Source organism: Nerophis ophidion, linkage group LG16, assembly GCF_033978795.1.
Source record: "Nerophis ophidion isolate RoL-2023_Sa linkage group LG16, RoL_Noph_v1.0, whole genome shotgun sequence".
Classification (NCBI taxonomy): Eukaryota; Metazoa; Chordata; class Actinopteri; order Syngnathiformes; family Syngnathidae; genus Nerophis; species Nerophis ophidion.
The window spans coordinates 23,271,853-23,294,741 of NC_084626.1; the positions used below are offsets into that span (position 1 = coordinate 23,271,853).

Below are 22,889 nucleotides of genomic sequence, written 5' to 3' on the forward strand. Positions count from 1 at the left end.
TATTTTACTCACTGGCTCTGTCTCGGCTTGTGGGGTCCAAACCAACACCAAAATGTCACACAGTATTCTGGTATATAAGGTGGACCCTGTGGATTCAGGAACACTCTCCTCCAAGGCGAAGAACTGGGCCACCATGAGCAGATGCTGCGGGAGCTCAGAACCTTCCAAACCTCTGCAGTGCGGCGACACAGCCAAGCACTGGCATGCAATTGTTGAACTAGGGCTGCAAGATAAATGTCAGACGTATAAACATCTGGTCGATTATCTGCAGAGTATTGCACTCAAGTAAGAGTACTTTTATTTTAGAGCAGGGGTGTCAAACTCAAACACAGAGTGGGACAACATTTAAAACTGAACAAAGCCGCGGGCCAAGGTTGAACAAATTAACCTTTTAATAGGGACCCAAACAAGTTTTGCATTGAATATTGAACAAGCAAGGCTTATATAACTTTAGAGTGACATGCAAAACTCCAGTTTTAAATAATAATAATTGAAAAATATCAATGGCATATCAAATAAAATTTAGATAAAAATTGAATGCCTCTTTTTTTTACATTTGCAGCCTTCTGAGGTAAATATCAACATTAACTTTTTCCACAAGGTAATAATACATTTGAAAATAAAATATTAATGAATGAATCACACATTCGAGCCTTGAAGTAGCAAGCAAAAGTGCATGGATAAAATGTTAAATATGGAACAAGCAACGCTTACATAACTTAATAGTGCAAAATCCATCCATCCATTTCCTACCGCTTATTCCCTTTCGGGGTCGCTGGCGCCTATCTCAGCTACAATCGGGCGGAAGGCGGGGTACACCCTGGACAAGTCGCCACCTCATCACAGGGCCAACACAGATAGACAGACAACATTCACACTCATATTCACACACTAGGGACCATTTAGTGTTGCCAATCAACCTATCCCCAGGTGCATGTACTTTCACAAAATGAAAAACATTAATGGTATATTAAATACAATCTAAATAAAAAATGGAATGCCTCTTTTCTATATGCAGCCTTGTGAGGTAAATATCAACTTTAACTTTTTCCACAGGCTAATAAATTTGAAAATAAAATAAAGAGGTGAGCGGGGTTTGGTGGTAGCAAGGGGTGTATATTGTAGCATCCTGCAAGGGGTTCTGGGCCTTTGTTCTGTTGTTTTTGTGTTCTGTTACGGTGTGGATGTTCTCCCAAAATGTGTTTGTCATTCTTGTTTGGTGTGGGTTCACAGTGTGGCCAATATTTGTAATTGTGTAAAGTTGTTTATGCGGCCACCCTCCGTGTGATCGGAATGGCTGTTGACCAAGTATGCATTGCATTCACTTATGTGTGTGTAGAAGCCGCGTTCATCATGTGACAGGGGCCGGCACGCTGTTTGAATGGAGGAAAACATGACGACTGGTTGTAGTGGACGCTAGAGGCAGTGCCTTTAAGGCACGCCCCCAATATCATCAATATCAAACTCATCTGTATACTCTAGCCTTTAAATAGACCTCCTTTTTAGACCAGTTGATCTGCCGCTTCTTTTCTTTTTTCTCCTATGTCCCCCCCTCCCTTGTGGAGGGGGTCCGGTCCGATGACCATGGATGAAGTACTGGCTGTCCAGAGTCGAGACCCAGGTTGGACAGCTCGTCGGGACCCAGGATGGACCGCTCGCCTGTATCGGTTGGGGACATCTCTACGCTGCTGATCCGCCTCCGCTTGAGATGGTTTCCTGTGGACGGGACTCTCGTTGCTGTCTTGGATCCGCTTGAACTGAACTCTCGCGGCTGTGTTGGATCCACTATGGATTGAACTTTCACAGTATCATGTTAGACCCGCTCCACATCCATTGCTTTCGGTCCCCTAGAGGGGGGGGGGTTTGCCCACATCTGAGGTCCTCTCCAAGGTTTCTCATAGTCAGCATTGTCACTGGCGTCCCACTGGATGTGAATTCTCCCTGCCCACTGGGTGTGAGTTTTCCTTGCCCTTTTGTGGGTTCTTCCGAGGATGTTGTAGTCGTAATGATTTGTGCAGTCCTTTGAGACATTTGTGATTTGGGGCTATATAAATAAACATTGATTGATTGAATATTGTTGTCCGGGTGGAAATCGGGAGGAATTCGGGAGAATGGTTGCCCCAGGAGACTTTCGAGAGGGGCACTGAAAATCGGGAGAGTTGGCAAGTATGAGTATTAGCGGTGAATGCGGTGTTATAATAGCAGTGGGCCAGCTCTAATGTTAATTTAGTATTGCCTCAAGGGCCAAATGAAATTAGACGGCGGGCCAGAGTTTGACACCCATGTTTTAGAGTAATATGACTCAAGTACAGTAGGAAGGGGATTCATATTAAGGGTGTCAAAAATGATTCTTATTTTTAGTGGTTGTTCATTTATTAAAAGACAACAACAAACAAAATACAAAATATTTTATTTATATTTAAATATGTCCTATCTAGCCTCTTTGGTACAGCATATTGATGATGTAGATCAGGGGTCCAACTTCTTGACTCAGGGGCCGCATTGGTTTAGAAAGCTTTGGCCTGTGTATATATATATATATATATATATATATATATATATATATATATATATATATATAAACACAGAGGCTATATCATCCCTAGAAGCCTACGAGCAAGTTTTCCTCATCAGGGAAACCTGTGAAAGGCTTATAGGGATGATATAGCCTCTGTGTTTTTCCCTGACCTAACGTACAGTCCGCTCTACTCTGGTATTGAGCACTGTATAGCGGATAAACCACAGAAACCTTGACTATATATATATCCAACCATTTTCTACCGCTTATTCCCTTTGGGGTCGCGGGGGGCGCTCGTGCCTATCTCAGCTACAATCGGGCGGAAGGAGGGGTACACCCTGGACAAGTCGCCACCTCATCATACATATGTATATATATGTATGTATATATATATATACATATATATATGTATATATATATATATATACACATATATATATACACATATCAATTATCCTGAAGGAACTCCTGAAGGAATAAATAAAGTACTACTATATATATATATATATATATATATATATATATGTATACAGTGGGGCAAAAAAGTTTTTAGTCAGTCACCGATTGTGCAAGTTCTCCCACTTCAAAGGATGACAGAGGTCTGTAATTTTCATCATAGGTACACTTCGACTGTGAGAGACAGAATGTGGAAAAAAAAATCCAGGAATTCACATTGTAGGAATTTTAAAGAATTCATTTGTAAAATTATGGTGGAAAATAAGTATTTGGTCAACCATTCAAAGCTCTCACTGATGGAAGGAGGTTTTGGCTCCAAATCTCACGATACATGGCCCCATTCATTCTTTCCTTAACACGGATCAATCGTCCTGTCCCCTTAGCAGAAAAACAGCCCCAAAGCATGATGTTTCCACCCCCATGCTTCACAGTAGGTATGGTGTTCTTGGGATGCAACTCAGTATTCTTCTTCCTCCAAACACCACCAGTTGAGTTTATACCAAAAAGTTTTATTTTGGTTTCATCTGACCACATGACATTCTCCCAATCCTCTGCTGTATCATCCATGTATCCATTTTGGTATCAACTCAACTGGTCGTGTTTGGAGGAAGAAGAATACTTTTTTTGCCCCATTGTATATGCCCTTAGATAGCTGAAGGAAGGAAGGAAGGAAGGAAGGAAGGGGGGAACCTCAAGGAAGGAAGGAAGGGGGGAACCTCAAGGAAGGAAGGAAAGAAGGAAGGAAGGAAGGAAGGATGGATGGATAGTACTTTATTTATTTCTTCAGGAGCGTTCCTTCAGGAAAATGAACATTTTCAGCACAATCCCATTCAAGATCAGACAAACATTACAGGGAGACAGAACAAGATCGCTGACGGGTCTGCCGACTTCCAGCACTCCTTACAAAAAAGGTGAGATACAGGTAAACAGGGGGTGGGGGGTAATGGGAGAAAAAAAATCAAAGATTAAAATAAAATAAAATAAAATAAAAAAATCGGCCTAAGCCTGGGCCTATGGATGGCAGCAGTTGGATTTTAGGAGGAAGTGTAAACACAATCATGACATCTGGAATTTTATTTAAAAGTCATTTTGATAGTTGGCTATTATAACTAATATAGACACTTACATCATGTGTTGTCTTCATTGTAACACGTATATAAGACTTTAAAAAATGTTGATAGTAGGCTAATATAACTAATATAGAAACTATCATGTGTCGTCTTCATTATAAGACTTATATAAGGCTTTTAAAGTATTGTGATAGTAGGCTAATATAGACAGTTACATCATGTGTTGTCTTCATTATAACACTTATATAAGATTTTTAATTTGAAAGTCATTTTGATAGTAGGCTAATATAACTTATATAAACACTTGATGTAAATCTTTTTAAGTCATTTTGATAGTAGGCTAATATAACTTATATAGACACTTGATGTAAATCTTTTAAAGTAATTTTGATAGTAGGCTAATATAGACACTTACATCATGTGTTGCCTTCATTATAACACTTATATAAGACTTTTAAAGTCATTTTGATAGTAGGCTAATATAACTAATATAGAAACTATCATGTGTCGTCCTCATTATAACACTTATATAAGGTTTTTAAAGTATTGTGATAGTAGGCTAATATAGACACTTACATCATGTGTTGCCTTCATTATAACACTTATATAGGATTTAAAATTTTTGCAGCTCCAGACAGATTTTTTAAATTTTTGGTCCAGTACGGCTCTTTCAACATTTTGTGTTGCCGACCCCTGGCATAAGTTAACAGAAAGGTTGAACCAGCGTGACTCACGGCAACAACAGCTCAGGTTTGGTTGCATCTAAATTCCGCCGGCGCGTCTATAAACGAACCCAATTAATCTGCTAATATTCCCCCAGTGTTGTCATAATAGGGACATTAACGAGGCTCATTTATTGTGATGCCCTTTTTTTTTCTCGCCGGCTCCTTACAACAGAAGATGCTGAACGCGTCCTGACAGCTATTTCTCGGCGTCCACATTAACAAAGTCAATTCAAATATAATACTGTCCTCTCTCATCAGAGCCGGTCCCCAAACGCACGTTTGTCCTGCACTAAATAGTTTTCCCAGCCCGCCTCAAATAAAGGCTTGCAAATGAGCCTGTTGCGTTTAATAAACAATATCAAAAGTGACACGGAGGCACAGCGTGTTGGGGAATATTTTTGCACGTCGCTAATCATCTAAGATGGACTGATGCAAAGTGGAAAGGTGTTCTGTGGTCTGACGAGTCCACATTTCAAAATGTTTTTGGAAATATTCGACATCTGTGTCATCCGAACCATCCAGACTGTTATCGACGCAAAGTTCAAAAGTGTCAGGCTTGCCCCTGGCAGTTAGTTTGTGTTTTAGTTTTTCCTGTGTGTGTAGTATTTCCTGTCTTTAGTTCCTGCCAGGGCTCTGATTTTGTCCGTTTCCTGTCTTTCTCCCTGAGTGCTGTGTCCCCTCAGCTGCGGCTGATTGGCACCTGGCCACACCTGGTGTCAATCAGCCCGCTCCCATTTAGACCTGTCTTCCCATCCAGTCTGGATTATTGTCGATGTCACTTCCGTATTGTTGCTCCTGTCGTGTCATTGCAGCGTAGCGGTAAGCTATATTTCGGTATCTGTTTGTAGCTTACTGTCTTTTGTACCCTGCTTCCGTTTTGTTTTCATTCTACAAGTAATGACTTCTGTTTTACTGATCGCTACCCGCTAGCTTCCACGCTAGGCCCTTTTGTTTTTACTAGCTTCCATGCTAAGCTCCATTTGTTTTCTAGCTCCCATGCTAGCCCTTTTAGTTTTTTTATCCGCATTGTGCGCGCCTTTTGTTTGTTCTTGTTTAGTGTTAATTAAATCATGTTTCCTTACCCAATGCCTGCCTCCTCTGCATCTCGGGGTTCGTCACAAACTAAACCTGACAAAAAGCCAGCATCTGTGATGGTACGGGGGTGCATTAGTGCCCAAGGCATGGGTAACTTACACATCTGTGAAGGCAACATTAATGCTGAAAAGTACATACAGGTTTTGGAACAACATATGTTGTCATCCAAACAAGATTATCATGGACGCCCCTGCTTATTTCAGCGAGACAATGCCAAGCCACATGTTACAACATCGTGGCTTCGTAGTAAAAGAGTGCGGGTACTAGACTGGCCCGCCTGTAGTCCAGACCTGTCTCCCATTGAAAATGTGTGAAGGCACCATTAATTCTGAAAAGTACAGACAGGTTTTGGAACAACATATGCTACCCTCTAAGCGCCATCTTTTTCATGGACGCCAGAGGTGGGTAGAGTAGCCAGAAATTGTACTCAAGTAGGAGTACTGTTGCTTTAGAGATGTATTACTCAAGTAAAAGTAAGGAGTAGTCACCCAAATATTTACTTAAGTAAAAGTAAAAAGTATGTTGTGAAAAAACTACTCAAGTACTGAGTAACTGATGAGTAACCTGTTTGTTTAATGATGACGGCAACAAGTAATGCACAAAAACATACAAATAGCAATGAGCAAATTCAGAGCCAGGAATATCTTTTAAGCAACTAGAACAATAATATATATTAAATAATATATATTTGGTTTTACACTGTATTGAAAATTTATTTTGAAAAGGAATTGTACCTTTGCAACCTAATTATACTATTGGCTAAGTTTTATATTGAATTATATTTTATATAGCGAATGAGTGAATTATATTTTATATAGCGCTTTTCTCAAGTGACTCAAAGCGCTTTACATAGTGAAACCCAATATCTAAGTTACATTTAAACCAGTGTGGGTGGCACTGGGAGCAGGTGGGTAAAGTGTCTTGCCCAAGGACACAACGGCAGTGACTAGAATGGCTGAAGCAGGAATCGAACCTGCAACCCTCAATTTATTCATAAATGTAAGTTTCTCAACACCCGACCTGTTTTTTGTGCCTTTAAAAATCGATGATGCTGTGTTCCAAATTTAAGCTATTTGCTGAGATTGAGTGAGCTTATGGCTTTGCACTTTGTTTATTTTGTATATATATATATATATATATATATATATATATATATATATATATATATATATTGCATTCTATTTTAGTTACTTTGAATTTACAACCCCCTGGTGCTGTTTTGTACGGTTTTTATACTGTTTTTTTTACTGTTTTTGTACTTACTTGGATTATTATTTTCAACTGTTTGTAAATATTGAAATTTTATTTTAAAAAAAAGTGTGCAGTTAATCATGTGACCGCCTGGCTCTGTTTGATTGGTGAAACGGAGTCAAACGTCACCAGCGACTGCATTTGATTGGTGAAACGCAGAAATGTGATGGATCCTACTTTGAAAGTCTGTCTGACAAAACAAAACAAACAAAGCTGGAGTAAAAGTGTCAGAGTTAGTTGGTGACGAACCCCAAAATGCGGAGATGGAGGCAGGAATTGAATAAGAAAACATGATTTAATAAAAATACTACGACAAAAACAAACAAAAGGGTTACAACAAAAAGCCCGCACTAGGCGGATCATAAACAAAAAGGAGCTTAGCATGGAAGCTAGCAAAAACAAAAGGCTTAGCATGGAGGCAAGCATAAACAAAACAGGGAACAGAATTTGTTACGTGTTGTAAAACGACAAAATAGGAAGCAGGGAACAAAAAAGCAGTAAGCTAAATAAAAACCGCAATTAATTGAAGCTTACTGCAACGCTGCATTAACAAAACACGACACGACAGGTAGCAACGACACGACAATAATCCAGCAACTGACTGGAGGACAAAAACAGACTCAAATAGAAGCGAGCTGATTGACACCAGGTGTGGCCGGGTGCCAATCAACCGCAGCTGAGGGGAAAACAGCGCACAGTGGAAAAAACAGGAAACAGACAAAATAAGAGCGCTGACAGCAACTATAAACAGGAAATACTAAACACACAGAGGAAACCAAGACAAATGCAGAAGAAAAAACTAAAACACTAACAAACTGTCAGGGGAAAGTCAGACAAAAAGTAGCGTTTCTTCTCCATAAATATACCCACGTAAAAGTAAAAGTAGATGTAATGGAGTAAATGTAGCGCGTCACTACCCAACTCTGATGGACGCCCCTGCTTATTTCAGCAAGACAATGCCAAGCCACATTCAGCACGTGTTAAAACAGCGTGGCTTCGTAAAAAAAGTGTGCGGGTACTTTCCCGGCCCGCCTGCAGTCCAGATCTGTCTCCCATCAAAAATGTGTGGCGCATTATGAAGCGTAAAATACGATAATGGAGACCCCGGACTGGTTTTTTTTTCTTTTTTTTTGTCCTGTCCAGCTTCTCAGGCAAATCATATAGTTGATGTAGATGTAGATGTAGATGTAGATGTAGATGCCCATATCGGCTGTTCAGATTTACTTTACAAAAGAGAAGTGTAGGATACTTCTTGTGTTGCCTTATTTGAATTTGACTTTATTAAATGTATTTATATTATCATTTGGTGCGGCCGGGAAGGGATAGAAAGAGAAAAAAAGAAAGAAAAAGGGGGAAATTGTGGGGATAAGACAGAGAGACACAAACAACAACAGCAAACACAACAATAACAGAACAACACCAGCACATACGGTATGTACAAATATGATCGTAAAAGTGATAGCAAAGAAGAAGTTAGCGAAATAAATAATAATATAGAAATGACAATGAGCATTTTTACACTACAACTGGAGCAATACACATACCAACAGAAAAAGCCCTATTGATTATGAACAATACCAATAAATTACCTCTATTATCAAAAATACGATTGTTCAAATGCAACAATACGTATACATAATGATAACTAGAGAGATAAAAAAAAAGGAATACCGAAAGATGGAGGGGAAGAGAGAGAGGCAACCTATATTAATCTTGTAGATTGTTATAGTAACAATGGGTTAAGCTTTGTCAGTAGACCCCGGACTGTTGAACGACTAAAGCTCTACACCAGGGGTGTCAAACTCAAACACAGAGTGGGCCAAAATTTAAAACCGAACAAAACCGCGGGCCGAGGTTGAACAAATGAACCTTTTAATAGGGACCCAAACAAGTTTTGCATTAAATATTGAACAAGCAAGGCTTATATAACTTTATAGTGACATACAAAATCGATTTTCAAATAATAAAAAAATATCAATGGCATATCAAATAAAATTTTAATAAAAATTGAATGCCTCTTTTCGGCGGTGGGGTTGAGGTGGACGTGGTTTGGTGATAGCGGGGGGGTGTATATTGTAACGTCCCGGACGAGTTAGTGCTGCAAGGCGTTCTGGGTATTTGTCCTGTTGTGTTACGGTGCGGATGTTCTCCCGAAATGTGTCATTCTTGTTTGGTGTGGGTTCACAGTGTGATGCATATTTGTAACTGTGTTAAAGTTGTTTATACGGCCACCCTCCGTGTGACCTGTATGGCTGTTGACCATGTATGCCTTGCATTCACTTGTGTGTGTGTATAAGCCGCATATATTATGTGGCACGCTGTTTGTATGGAGGAAAAGCGGACGTGGAGACAGGTTGTAGAGAACGCCAAAGGCAGTGCCTTTGAAGCCCACCCCAAATATTGTTGTCCCGGGCACTGAACTTCGGGAGTCTCCCGGGAAAAACAAAAGGGTTGGCAAGTAAGAGTATTAGCGGTGAATACGGTGTTTCAGCGGCGGGCCAACTCTAATGTTAATTTGATATTGCCTCAAGGGCCAAGTGAAATTACACGGCGGGCCAAAGTTTGACACATATGCTCTACATAAAAGAAGAATCGGAAAGAATTCCACTTTCCAAGCTTCAACAATTATTTCCTCAGATCCCAAACGTTTATTGAGTGTTGTTAAAAGAAAAGGTGATGTAACACAGTGGTGAACATGCCCTTTCCCAACTACTTTGGCACGTGTTGCAGCCATGAAATTCTAAGTTAATTATTATTTGCAAAAAAAAATTAAGTTTATGAGTTTGAACATGAAATATGTTGTCTTTGTAGCATATTCAACTGAATATGAGTTGAAAAGGATTTGCAAATCATTGTATTATGTTTATATTTACATCTAACACAACTTTCCAACTCATATGGAAACAGGGTTTGTACACGACCACGATGGAACGGGGCGAGGGTCTCAGATATACCCAGACTCTCTAATAAGGCGACGAGTGTGACGGCGGCGTCACTTTATGCTGAGAACACATTTCGCTCCTTTGCATCTTGATTGGAAATCACGCATGCAGGCGTCATTTGCTCTCACGTCAAGCTTTCACAGGCTGGAGGGTGGGTGGGGGTGGGGGGGGGGGGGGTTGATCATTTCATTATCCTGACACACATAAAAGTGATTAAGATACAAGGAGGGCCGTGTTTTCATTATATCCTATATGATAAACAGACTCCGTCTGAGGAGCCTTTTTTTTCCCCGGCGTTAAAGTGGCAGGTTGCCTCTGTCGGGAGAGTGAGGCATCGTCATAAATCAGCAGCACTCAAAAGTTATCTTCCGCATTCTCAACTGCTGCCGACTTCCGAGCATTCATAATATATGACATCTGTCTTTTATAATTCAATGGAGAAAAAGGAAAAGTCTTTCATTTAGGTCGGGGGGGCCCACACTTCTTCTGCAGGCGAGCTACTTTTCAATGGACCAAGTCGAGGGGATCTACCAAAAAAGTATTTAGTCAGCCAGCGATTGTGCAAGTTCTCCCACTTCAAATGATGACAGAGGTCTGTCATTTTCATCATAGGTACACTTCAACTGGGAGAGACAGAATGTGGAAAAAAAAAATCCAGAAATTCAGATTGTAGGAATTTTGAAGAATTTATTTGTAAATTATGGTGGAAAATAAGTATTTGGTCAACCATGGAAGGAGGTTTTGGCTCAAAATCTCATGATACTTGGCCCCATTCATTCTTTCCTTAACACGGATCAATCCTCTGCTGTATCATCCATGTATCCATTTTGGTATAAACTCAACTCGTCGTGTTTGGAGGAAGAAAAATACTTTTTTTGCCCCATTGTATATGCCCTTGGATAGCTTAAGGAAGGAAGGAAGGAAGGAAGGAAGGAAGGAAGGAAGGAAGGAAGGAAGGAAGGAAAGAAGGAAGGGGGGAACCTCAGGGTTTTATTCTTATTACCGTATTTTACGGGTTACACATCGCACCCACCAAATTTTAGAAGAAATTAATATTTATGTACAGTGGGGCAATAAAAAGTATTTAGTCAGCCAGCGATTGTGCAAGTTCTCCCACTTCAAATGATGACAGAGGTCTGTAATTTTCATCATAGGTACACTTCAACTGTGAGAGACAGAATGTGGAAAAAAAATCCAGGAATTCACATTGTAGGAATTTTAAAGAATTTATTTGTAAATGATGGTGGAAAATAAGTATTTGGTCAACCATTCAAAGCTCTCACTGATGGAAGGAGGTTTTGGCTCCAAATCTCACGATACATGGCCCCATTCATTCTTTCCTTAACACGGATCAATCGTCCTGTCCCCTTAGCAGAAAAAAACAGCCCCAAAGCATGATGTTTCCACCCCCATGCTTCACAGTAGGTGTGGTGTTCTTGGGATGCAACTCAGTATTCTTCTTCCTCCAAACACCACCAGTTGAGTTGATACCAAAATGGATACATGGATGATACAGCAGAGGATTGGGAGAATGTCATGTGGTCAGATGAAACCAAAACCAACCGAGCTATGCCAATCAGCAACTTGAGGGTTGCAGGTTCGATTCCCGCTTGTGCCATCCTAGTTACTGCCGTTGTGTCCTTGGGCAAGACACTTTACCCACCTGCTCCCAGTGCCACCCACACTGGTTTAAATGTAACTTAGATATTGGGTTTCACTATGTAAAGCGCTTTGAGTCACTTGAGTAAAGCGCTTTATAAATATAATAAATATAAATATAAAAAAAATTCCTAATTTTCGCTTCTGTTTTTTCGACCAAGAATATCTGTGAAACATTTATTCAAACTTATCATGATTAAAATTGCCAAAAATTATTCTGGCAAATCTCGAAAATCTGTAAAAATCTAATTTAAATGTTATTTCAAAGCCTTTTGAATTTCTTTTAAAATGTTTGTTCTGGAAAATCTAGAAGAAATAATGATTTGTCTTGGTTATAAATATAGCTAGGTGCAATTTCCAATTTGTTATATGTTCTAACAAAGTGCAGATTGGATTTCAACGTATTTAAAACATGTCATCAAAATTCTAAAATTAATCTTAATCAGGAAAAATAACTAATGATGTTCCATAAATTATTTTTTGGATTTTTTCAAAAAGATTCCAATTAGCTAGTTTTTCTCTTCATTTTTTTCGGTTGAATTTTGAATTTTAAAGAGTCGAAATTGAAGATGAACTATGTAATGGTAAATGGGTTGTACTTGTATAGCGCTTTTCTACCTTCAAGGTACTCAAAGCGCTTTGACACTACTTCCACATTCACACACACATTCACACACTGATGGAGGGAGCTGCCATGCAAGGCGCTAACCACGAACCATCAGGAGCAAGGGTGAAGTGTCTTGCTCAAGGACACAACAGGCGTGACGAGGTTAGTAGAAGGTGGGGATTGAACCAGGAACCCTCAGGTTGCTGGCACGGCCACTCTCCCAACCGCGCCACGTTTCAAAATTAAATTTTCATTTTTTTCGTGTTTTCTCCTCTTTTAAGCCGTCCAATTCAATCAATCAATCAATGTTTATTTATATAGCCCCAAATCACAAATGTCTCAAAGGACTGCACAAATCATTACGACTACAACATCCTCGGAAGAACCCACAAAAGGGCAAGGAAAACTCACACCCAGTGGGCAGGGAGAATTCACATCCAGTGGGACGCCAGTGACAATGCTGAATATGAGAAACCTTGGAGAGGACCTCAGATGTGGGCAACCCCCCCCCTCTAGGGGACCGAAAGCAATGGATGTGGAGCGGGTCTAACATGATACTGTGAAAGTTCAATCCATAGTGGCTCCAAGACAGCAGTGAGAGTCCCGTCCACAGGAAACCATCTCAAGCGGATCAGCAGCGTAGAGATGTCCCCAACCGATACAGGCGAGCGGTCCAAAATTAAGTGTTTTTTTTCATCATTTATTCTATACAAAAAAACCTTCCGTGAAAGGAAAAAAAATGTACGACGGAATGACCCATTTTTATATATATACAGATTTATTTATTAAAGGTAAATTGAGCAAATTGGCTATTTCTGGCAATTTATTGAAGTGTGTATCAAACTGGTAGCCCTTCGCATTAATCAATACCCAAGAAGTAGCTCTTGGTTTCAAAAAGGTTGGTATGGTAAGAGTCATTCAACTAACTATAACATATAGAACATGCTATACCTTTACCAAACTATCTGTCACTCCTAATCCATAAATCCCATGAAATCTTCTGCTTCTAAACAACTCTGCCAACTCCAAAGGTATGCGCCGCTTCCTCTTGTCGTTTTTCTGCTGCATATTTCACTACATCCAGCTTGTAATCTGCACTACATGATTACCTTTTCAACGCCATTTTTGTTCAGCCCTTCTCACTTTTTATACGTTATCGCCAACGATGAAATGATCCATCTCAATAGCTACGGCCGTAGCATATAGCAGTTAGCACATGGCCTCTTCAAGCTGCTACCCTCTGGAAGGAGGTACAGATCGATTGGCGCCAGGACCAGCAGAATATCTCACAGTCTGTATCCCCAGGCTGTGAGACTGCTAAATGAACAGCATGCCCCTTTACTGCCCCCGACCATCTTATTACCTCACTCTTCACCACCTCAATAATTGTACTCTGGACATTGCATTGCTGCAGCATCAACACAACACCCATCAAATATCTGACTGCTCCCACCCCCCCCACGTCCTTCTATACGCGTTCTCATAGACCAGGGGTGTCAAAGTCAAATACAGAGTGGGCCAAAATTTAAAACCGAACAAAGCAGCGGGCCAAGGTTGAACAAATGAACCTTTTAATAGGGACCCAAACAAGTGTTGCATTAAATATTGAACAAGCAAGGCTTATATAACTTTAGTGACATGCAAAATCCAGTTTCAAATAATAATAATAATAATTAAAAAAAATATCAATGGCATATCAAATAAAATTAAAAAAAAAATGTAATGCCTTTTTTTCTCTTTGCAATCTTCTGAGGTAAATATCACATTTTTTCCACAGGCTAACAATAAATTTGAAAATAAAATAACAATAATGAATGAACCAAACATTCAAGCCTTGAAGTAACAAGAGAAAATCCATGAATAAAACGTTAATTATTGGTCAGTTTGCTGGAAGTTTCCCCAGAAGAGTTAGTGCTGCAAGGGGTTCTTGGTATTTGTTCTGTTGTGTTACGGTGCGGATGTTCACCTGAAATGTGTTTGTCATTCTTGTTTGGTGTGGGTTCACAGTGTGACGCATATTTGTAACTGTGCTAAAGTTGTTTATACGGCCACCCTCAATGTGACCTGTATGGCTGTTGACCAAGTGTCACTCATCACGTCATGAGTGACACTTCACCTGTCATCATTTTCAAAATGGAGGAGGCTGATTTCAATCATTTGAAATAGCATAAAGGGAAGAAGATTAAGAGCTATTCAGTAGGATTTAAGGTCCAAGCTATTGAATATGCTAAAAAGAACAGTAAGCAGCTATATTTTATTAATATACCGTAGCTGCGTGTGTCAAATATGAGTCATTAAATATTTTTCCTCTCGCTTGCACTTTTAACATGGAGGATTACATATCTAAAATAAAACCGTTTTCTAAACTGGACTTTCAATCGAAGCAGGAGGTAATAAAGGAAGATCTCCATCGAGACAGAGCGACTTTTAAAACTGAAGAAAGATAAGGAAGACTTCTATAAACAAGTTATCGATGCTTTTGATCAGAAGGAGCTGCGCATGGACTTCATTTATAAGTAAAGGTAAGACCATAATAACGTCATGATGGTATCCTTACATCACACTCAAATTTATAAACGCAGGCCTACATTTACCGCATGCCTTTGGTAAACGCCGGAGTGAGAAGACAGTGGTTTGGGACCACTGCCTTACAGCATTAATGGTGCCTTCACCGATGCTGGCTTTTGAACTTTGCGTTGATAACAGTCTGGATGGTTCGCTTTCCCTTTGGTCTGGATGACACGATGTGCCTAGAAACTCTGCCGGGTCAAACTCATCACGTCACGAGTGACACTTCACCTGTCATCTTTTTCAAAATGGAGGAGGCTGATTTCAATCATTTGAAATCGCATAAAGGGAAGAAGATTAAGAGCTATTCAGTAGGATTTAAGGTCCAAGATATTGAATATGCTAAAAAGAACAGTAAGCAGCTATATTTTATTAATATACCGTAGCTGCGTGTGTCAAATATGAGTCATTAAATATTTTTCCTCTCGCTTGCACTTTTAACATGGAGGATTACATATCTAAAATAAAACCGTTTTCTAAACTGGACTTTCAATGGAAGCAGGAGGTAATAAAGGAAGATCTCCATCGAGACAGAGAGACTTTTAAAACTGAAGAAAGATAAGGAAGACTTCTATAAACAAGTTATCGATGCTTTTGATCAGAAGGAGCTGCGCATGGACTTCATTTATAAGTAAAGGTAAGACCATAATAACGTCATGATGGTATCCTTACATCAAACTGAAATTTATAAGCGCAGGCCTACATTTACCGCATGCCTTTGGTAAACGCCGGAGTGAGAAGAGGTTTTGAATTAATTTGCAAATCAAGGAAATACGGTACTCAAAAACAAAGTGTTATTATGGGAAATGACAGCCAGATTCGCTCTTCAGGAGCAGAAAACACATAAAGGGAACTTGTTAGTGAATTTTCGGTCGCCTGGACGCTGCGGAGAATATACTGCATTCCTGTTTTGGCAAATAGTAGCCTGTTCAAATATGGATGCACATCAATAGACATGTGAGATACGGAGCAAAAGTGCTCTCCCTGGGGGCCGGAATAAGAAGATCAGGAATCCTATAAATCTATACAAGTTGGCTGACAAGGAAGGTCAAAGCAGAAGAAGTAACAACACCCCAAATGTAGCGGGCAACCTCTGTGAAAAGCAGGTCACGGCGAGGACATAGTTCAATAAAAATGTCAGCCAGTCCCCCCCACAAACTACAGCAGGTAATAACGCAATTCCTAATGGGAAATAGAACAGAAAATCGGCACAGACTGGAGGCGCTCAATCCAAAGCACTTTATACCCGGCTCACATTCATTTTTAATGAAGTATAATAAGTCACAGCATTGGAGCAGAAACGCAATCCCCCGCCGCTGATGATCTAACAACATGAGGTCGTTTTCTACACAGAATATCCTCTGATGACACTGGAGTCAGCGAGGGAGGGTGGCGAGGGATTTTAACACCTTCACAAACGCACACGGTGACCGGGGTGTCTCGCTCGAGAACGCGGTTCCGCAAAAGGGAAGGAGGAGGCGTCTTCCAAAAGGTGTTTTTATATAAAACATGCATTTTTTTCCATGGCCCCGACTGTTTGAACAGCCAGGAGGTGCATCGTGTAAAGCAGGTCGCCCGTAAGGACCAGATGAGTCGCCCGCTGGCCTGTTCTAAAAATAGCTCAAATAGCAGCACTTACCAGTGAGCTGCCTCTATTTTTTATTTTATTTTATTTATTTACTAGCAAGCTGGTCTGGCGTTGCTGGACATTTTTAATTCTAAGAGAGACAAAACTCAAATAGAATTTGAAAATCCAAGAAAATATTTGAAAGGTCTTCAGTTGTTTAAATAAATTCTTTTTTTTTTTTTACTTTGCTGCTTATAACTTGCAGAAATAAAATTTTAGAAAAAAAATACAACCTTAAAATGATTTTAGGATTTTTAAACACATATACCTTTTTACCTTTTAAATTCCTTCCTCTTCTTTCCTGACAATTTAAATCAATGTTCAAGTATTTTTTAAATTTTTTTATTGTAAAGAATAATAAATACATTTTGATTTCATTCTTGATTTTAGCTTCTGTTTTTTCGACGAAGAATATTTGTGAAATATTTCTACAAACTTATTATGATTAAAATCCCCAAAAATATTCTGGCAAATGTAGAAAATCTGAAGAATCAAATTTAAATTTTATTTCAAAGTCTTTTGAATTTCTTTTACATTTTTTGTTCTGGAAAATCTAGAAGAAATAATGATTTGTCTTTGTTAGACAAATAGCTTGGTCCAATTTGTTATATATTCTAACAAAGTGCAGATTGGATTTTAACCTATTTAAAATATGTCATCAAAATTCTAAAATTAATCTTAATCAGGAAAAATGACTAATGATGTTCCCTAAATTCCTTTTTAAATGTTTTCAAAAAGATTCGAATTAGCCAGTTTTTCTCTTAATTTTTTTCAGTTGAACTTTGAATTTTAAAGAGTCGAAAAAATTTAATTTCAATTTTTTTCGTGGTTTCTCCTCTTTTAAACCCTTGTTTTCATCATTTATTCTCTACAAAAAACCTTCCGTAAAAGGAAAAAAAATGTACGACGGAATGACAAACAGAAATACCCATCCATCCATCCATTTTCTACCGCTTATTCCCTTTCGGGGTCGCTGGCGCCTATCTCAGCTACAATCGGGCGGAAGGCAGGGTACACCCTGGACAAGTCGCCACACAGAAATACCCATTTTTTTTATATATATAGATTTTTTTTTAAAGGTAAATTGAGCAAATTGGCTATTTCTGGCAATTTATTGAAGTGTGTATCAAACTGGTAGCCCTTGGCATTAATCAGTACCCAAGAAGTAGCTCTTGCTTTCAAAGAGGTTGGTGACCCCTGGTGTAAGGGAAGCAGAAGATAGGAAATACCTTTAACTGTGACGGTTCCCGTACTGGTGGCCACGCCAAACTGGTTCCTTGCCATGCAGGTGTAAGGGCCGTCGTCTGATTTGGTTATGTTCCATATGCGAAGGTTGCCATTGTCCAAAATGGAAACCCTGTGGTCAAAATATACAAATGAAGTGTTAAAAAAAAGTTATTGTTCCCCTGGTAGTGCAGGCCTACGACAGAAAGTATTCACCAGGGTTGTACGGACAATATGACTTTATTTATAGGTTATTTGTAGATTTTAATTTTGTCTATGGCCCCTTATCGTCCATTGAATGGGGCCAAGCACAACATTTACTGATATGACCCAATGCAAACAACCTTCCCTAGTCATGTGCAAATAAAAAAATAAATAATATGAACCAACACAAAATGCTAACAGACATAGTCACACAAAACACAATATTACACAATTTGTGGATATTATAAAAAAAACCATCCATGCACCATAAAAAAAAATCCGAATTACACCCATTGAAATCAATTACCAAGCATGACGGGAAAAATGTCATCACACGTATCCATGTTTGGTGCGTTTTAGCTGCTTGATATTTCTGATTGATTATAAAACTTGGAGGTTGTCACGGAAGTAAACATGGTAAGAGTCCACTATTCACATAATTTTAATATCCAATTATAAAAATGATCAGCTATATACCGTATTTCCTTGAATTGCCGCAGGGTATATAGTATGCACCTGCCTTGAATTACTGCCGGGTCAAACTCGCTTCCCAAAATAATTAGCGCATGCTTAGTATTACCGCCTGGTCAAACTCGTGACGTCACGAGTGGCACTTCCCCTGTCATCATTTTCAAAATGGAGGAGGCTGATTTCAATACCAGTAATTTGAAATCGCATAAAGGGAAGAAGATTAAGAGCTATTCAGTAGGATTTAAGGTCCAAGCTTACATCACACTCAAATTTTTACCACATGCCTTTGGTAAGTGCCGGAGTGAGAAGATGTTTTAAAATAATTAGCGCATGCTTACTTTTAACGCATGCCTTTGGTAAGCGCAGGAGTGAGAAGAGGTTTTAAATTAATTAGCGCCCCGGCGGCAATTTAAGGAAATACGGTATACATTAAATTAATATGTACTGTACATCTCCAAAGACATGCACATATATATATATATATACAAAGCACTTTTCACAATGTAAAAGTACATTGAGTCATTAGAGAAAAGCGCTATATAAACATAATTCACTTCACATATATTTACATAAATATATATATGTGTATATATAAATATATATGCACACTTATATACACAGATATATACATACACATATATATATACATAAATACAAATATATATATATATATATATATATATATATATGTATATATATATATACATATATATATATATATATACACACTTTAATATACACATATACGTATATATAAATATACACATAAATACACATATGTATATACAGTACATACATAAACACATATATACACATATACCTATATACATATGTATATATAGACATTAATACATTTACACATATATACACATATGTATATACATAGATACACACACATTAATACATACACACATCTTTACACATATACATACATATACATACGTATATATACATACATGTATGCATGTATGGCTCCGTTACTGATTTAAGTAAAGTCTGAATGTCATTAAAACAGTTAGCTCCATCTTTTGAAAATTCTTCCACTCTCGTCCTTGCACGCTACACCGCTACAACAAAGATGACGGGGAGAAGACCCGGTCGAAAGTGAGCCAGGTAAATACGACCGCCCACAAAACGGCACATCCTGAAGCGACTGTCAGAAAGCGGCATGAAGATGATCCGTAAAACATCATCTATGCAACATTTTGACCAAAGAACCACCATCACATGTTATGTAGACCACAAGGAAGTGTTTTACATTTAGAAAAACATTTAAAATATGACTCATTAAAGGCACCCTATAATTCGGTGCGCCTTATATACAAACCCGTTTCCAAATGAGTTAGGAAATTGTGTTAGATGTAAATATAAACAGAATACAATGATTTGCAAATCCTTTTCAAGCCATATTCAGTTGAATATGCTACAAAGACAACATATTTGATGTTCAAACTGATAAACATTTTTTTTCTTTGCAAATAATCAACAACTTTAAAATTTGATGCCAGCAACACGTGACAAAGAAGTTGGGAAAGGTGGCAATAAATACTGATAAAGTTGAGGAATGCTCATCAAACACTTATTTGGAACATCCCACAGGTGTGCAGGCTAATTGGGAACAGGTGGGTGCCATGATTGGGTATAAAAGCAGCTTCCATGAAATGCTAAGTCATTCACAAACAAGGATGGGGGAACGATCACCACTTTGTAAGCAAATTGTCGAACAGTTTTAGAACATTTCTCAACGAGCTATTGCAAGGAATTTAGGGATTTTACCATCTACGGTCCGTAAAAACATCAAAAGGTTCAGAGAATCTGGAGAAATCACTGCACGTAAGCGATGATATTACGGTACTTTGATCCCTTAGACGGCACTGCATCAAAAACCGACATCAGTGTGTAAAGGATATCACCACATGAGCTCAGGAACACTTCATAAAACCACTGTCAGTACCGACAGTTGGTCGCTACATCTGTGAGTGCAAGTTAAAACTCTACAATGTAAAGCAAAACCCATTTATCAACAGCATCCAGAAACACCGCCGGCTTTCCTGGGCCCGAGATCATCTAAGATGGACTGATGCAAAGTGGAAAAGTGTTGTGTGGTCTGACGAGTCCACATTTCAAATTACATTTGGAAACTGTGGATGTGGTGTCCTCCAGAACAAAGAGGAAAATAACCATTCGGATTGTTATAGGCGAAAAGTTCAAAAGCCAGCATGTGTGATGGTATGGGGGTGTATTAGTGCCCAAGGCATGGGTAACTTACACATCTGTGAAGGCACCATTAATGCTGAATGGTCCATACAGGTTTTGGAGCAACATATGTTGTCATTCAAGCAACATTATCATGCCCGCCTGCAGTCCAGACCTGTCTCCCATGGAAAATGTGTGGCGCATTATGAAGCGTAAAATACGACAGCGGAGACCCCAGACTATTGAACAACTGAAGCTCTACATAAAACAAGAATGGGAAAGATTTCCACTTTCAAAGCTTCAACAATTATTTTCCTCAGTTCCCAAACGTTTATTGAGTGTTGTTAAAAGAAAAGGTGATGTAACACAGTGGTGAACATGCCCTTTCCCAACTACTTTGGCATGTGTTGCAGCCATGAAATTCTAAGTTAATTATTATTTGCACAAAATAAAATAAGTTTATGAGTTTGAACATAAATAAATCTTGTCTTTGTAGCATATTCAACTGAATATGGGTTGAAAAGGATTAGCAAATCATTGTATTCTGTTTATATTTACATCTAACACAATTTCCTAACTCAAATGGAAACGGGGTTTTTATGAAAAAAGATAGAAAATAGAGCATTTGTCGGTAGTGCGCCTTATAATCCGGTGCGCCCTATGGTCCGGAAAATACGGCCAGCAAGGAAGTGCAGAGGTGGGTAAACAATGTGAGGACACATTTGATTGGTGGACATGAGCGTCTGAGTGCTGCTCAGGGACAAATTTGATTGGCAAAACCGATGAATGGGAAAGATTTCCACTTTCAAAGCTTCAACAATTATTTTCCTCAGTTCCCAAACGTTTATTGAGTGTTGTTAAAAGAAAAGGTGATGTAACACAGTGGCGAACATGCCCTTTCCCAACTACTTTGGCACGTGTTGCAGCCATGAAATTCTAAGTTAATTATTATTTGCACAAAATAAAATAAGTTTATGAGTTTGAACATGAAGAAATCTTGTCTTTGTAGCATATTCAACTGAATATGGCTTGAAAAGGATTAGCAAATCATTGTATTCTGTTTATATTTACATCTAACACAATTTCCCAACTCATATGGAAACAGGGTTTGTATAAAAAAAGATAGAAAATAGACCATTTGTCGGTAGTGCGCCTTATAATCCGGTGCGCCCTATGGTCCGGAAAATACGGCCAGCAGGGAAGTGCAGAGGTGGGTAAACAATGTGAGGACATATTTGATTGGTGGACATGAGCGTCTGAGTGCTGCTCAGGGACAAATTTGATTGGCAAAACCGATGAATGGGAAAGATTTCCACTTTCAAAGCTTCAACGATTATTTTCCTCAGTTCCCAAACGTTTATTGAGTGTTGTTAAAGGAAAAGGTGATGTAACACAGTGGTGAACATGCCCTTTCCCAACTACTTTGGCACGTGTGGCAGCCATGAAATTCTAAGTTAATTATTATTTGCACAAAATAAAAAAAGTTTATGAGTTTGAACATAAAAAAATCTTGTCTTTGTAGTGCATTCAACTGAATATGGGTTGAAAAGGATTAGCAAATCATTGTATTCTGTTTATATTTACATCTAACACAATTTCCTAACTCAAATGGAAACGGGGTTTGTATCAATCAATCAATCAATGTTTACTTATATAGCCCTAAATCACTAGTGTCTCAAAGGGCTGCACAAACCACAACACAAACCACCACGACATCCTCGGTAGGCCCACATAAGGGCAAGGAAAACTCACACCCAGTGGGACGTCGGTGACAATGATGACTATGAGAACCTTGGAGAGGAGGAAAGCAATGGATGTCGAGCGGGTCTAACATGATACTGTGAAAGTTCAATCCATAATGGATCCAACACAGTCGCGAGAGTCCAGTCCAAAGCGGATCCAAAACAGCAGCGAGAGTCCCGTTCACAGCGCAGCCAGCAGGAAACCATCCCAAGCGGAGGCGGATCAGCAGCGCAGAGATGTCCCCAGCCGATACACAGGCGAGCAGTACATGGCCACCGGATCGGACCGGACCCCCTCCACAAGGGAGAGTGGGACATAGAAGAAAAAGAAAAGAAACGGCAGATCAACTGGTCTAAAAAGGGAGTCTATTTAAAGGCTAGAGTATACAAATGAGTTTTAAGGTGAGACTTGAATGCTTCTACTGAGGTGGCATCTCGAACTGTTACCGGGAGGGCATTCCAGAGTACTGGAGCCCGAACGGAAAACGCTCTATAGCCCGCAGACTTTTTTTGGGCTTTGGGAATCACTACAAA

At 39.1% G+C, this 22,889-nt stretch overlaps 1 protein-coding gene across 2 annotated transcripts in view; it reads right to left on the minus strand.

The window, feature by feature from the left end:
- Window positions 1-22,889, minus strand: part of LOC133535176 (contactin-4-like) — a 645,232-nt gene that overhangs the window by 64,169 nt on the left and 558,174 nt on the right. For both annotated transcript variants that reach the window (XM_061874742.1, XM_061874741.1), the window contains one exon: window positions 17,748-17,875. In XM_061874742.1, the coding sequence (XP_061730726.1) occupies window positions 17,748-17,875 (128 nt within the window). The remainder of the gene's footprint in view (window positions 1-17,747; window positions 17,876-22,889) is intronic.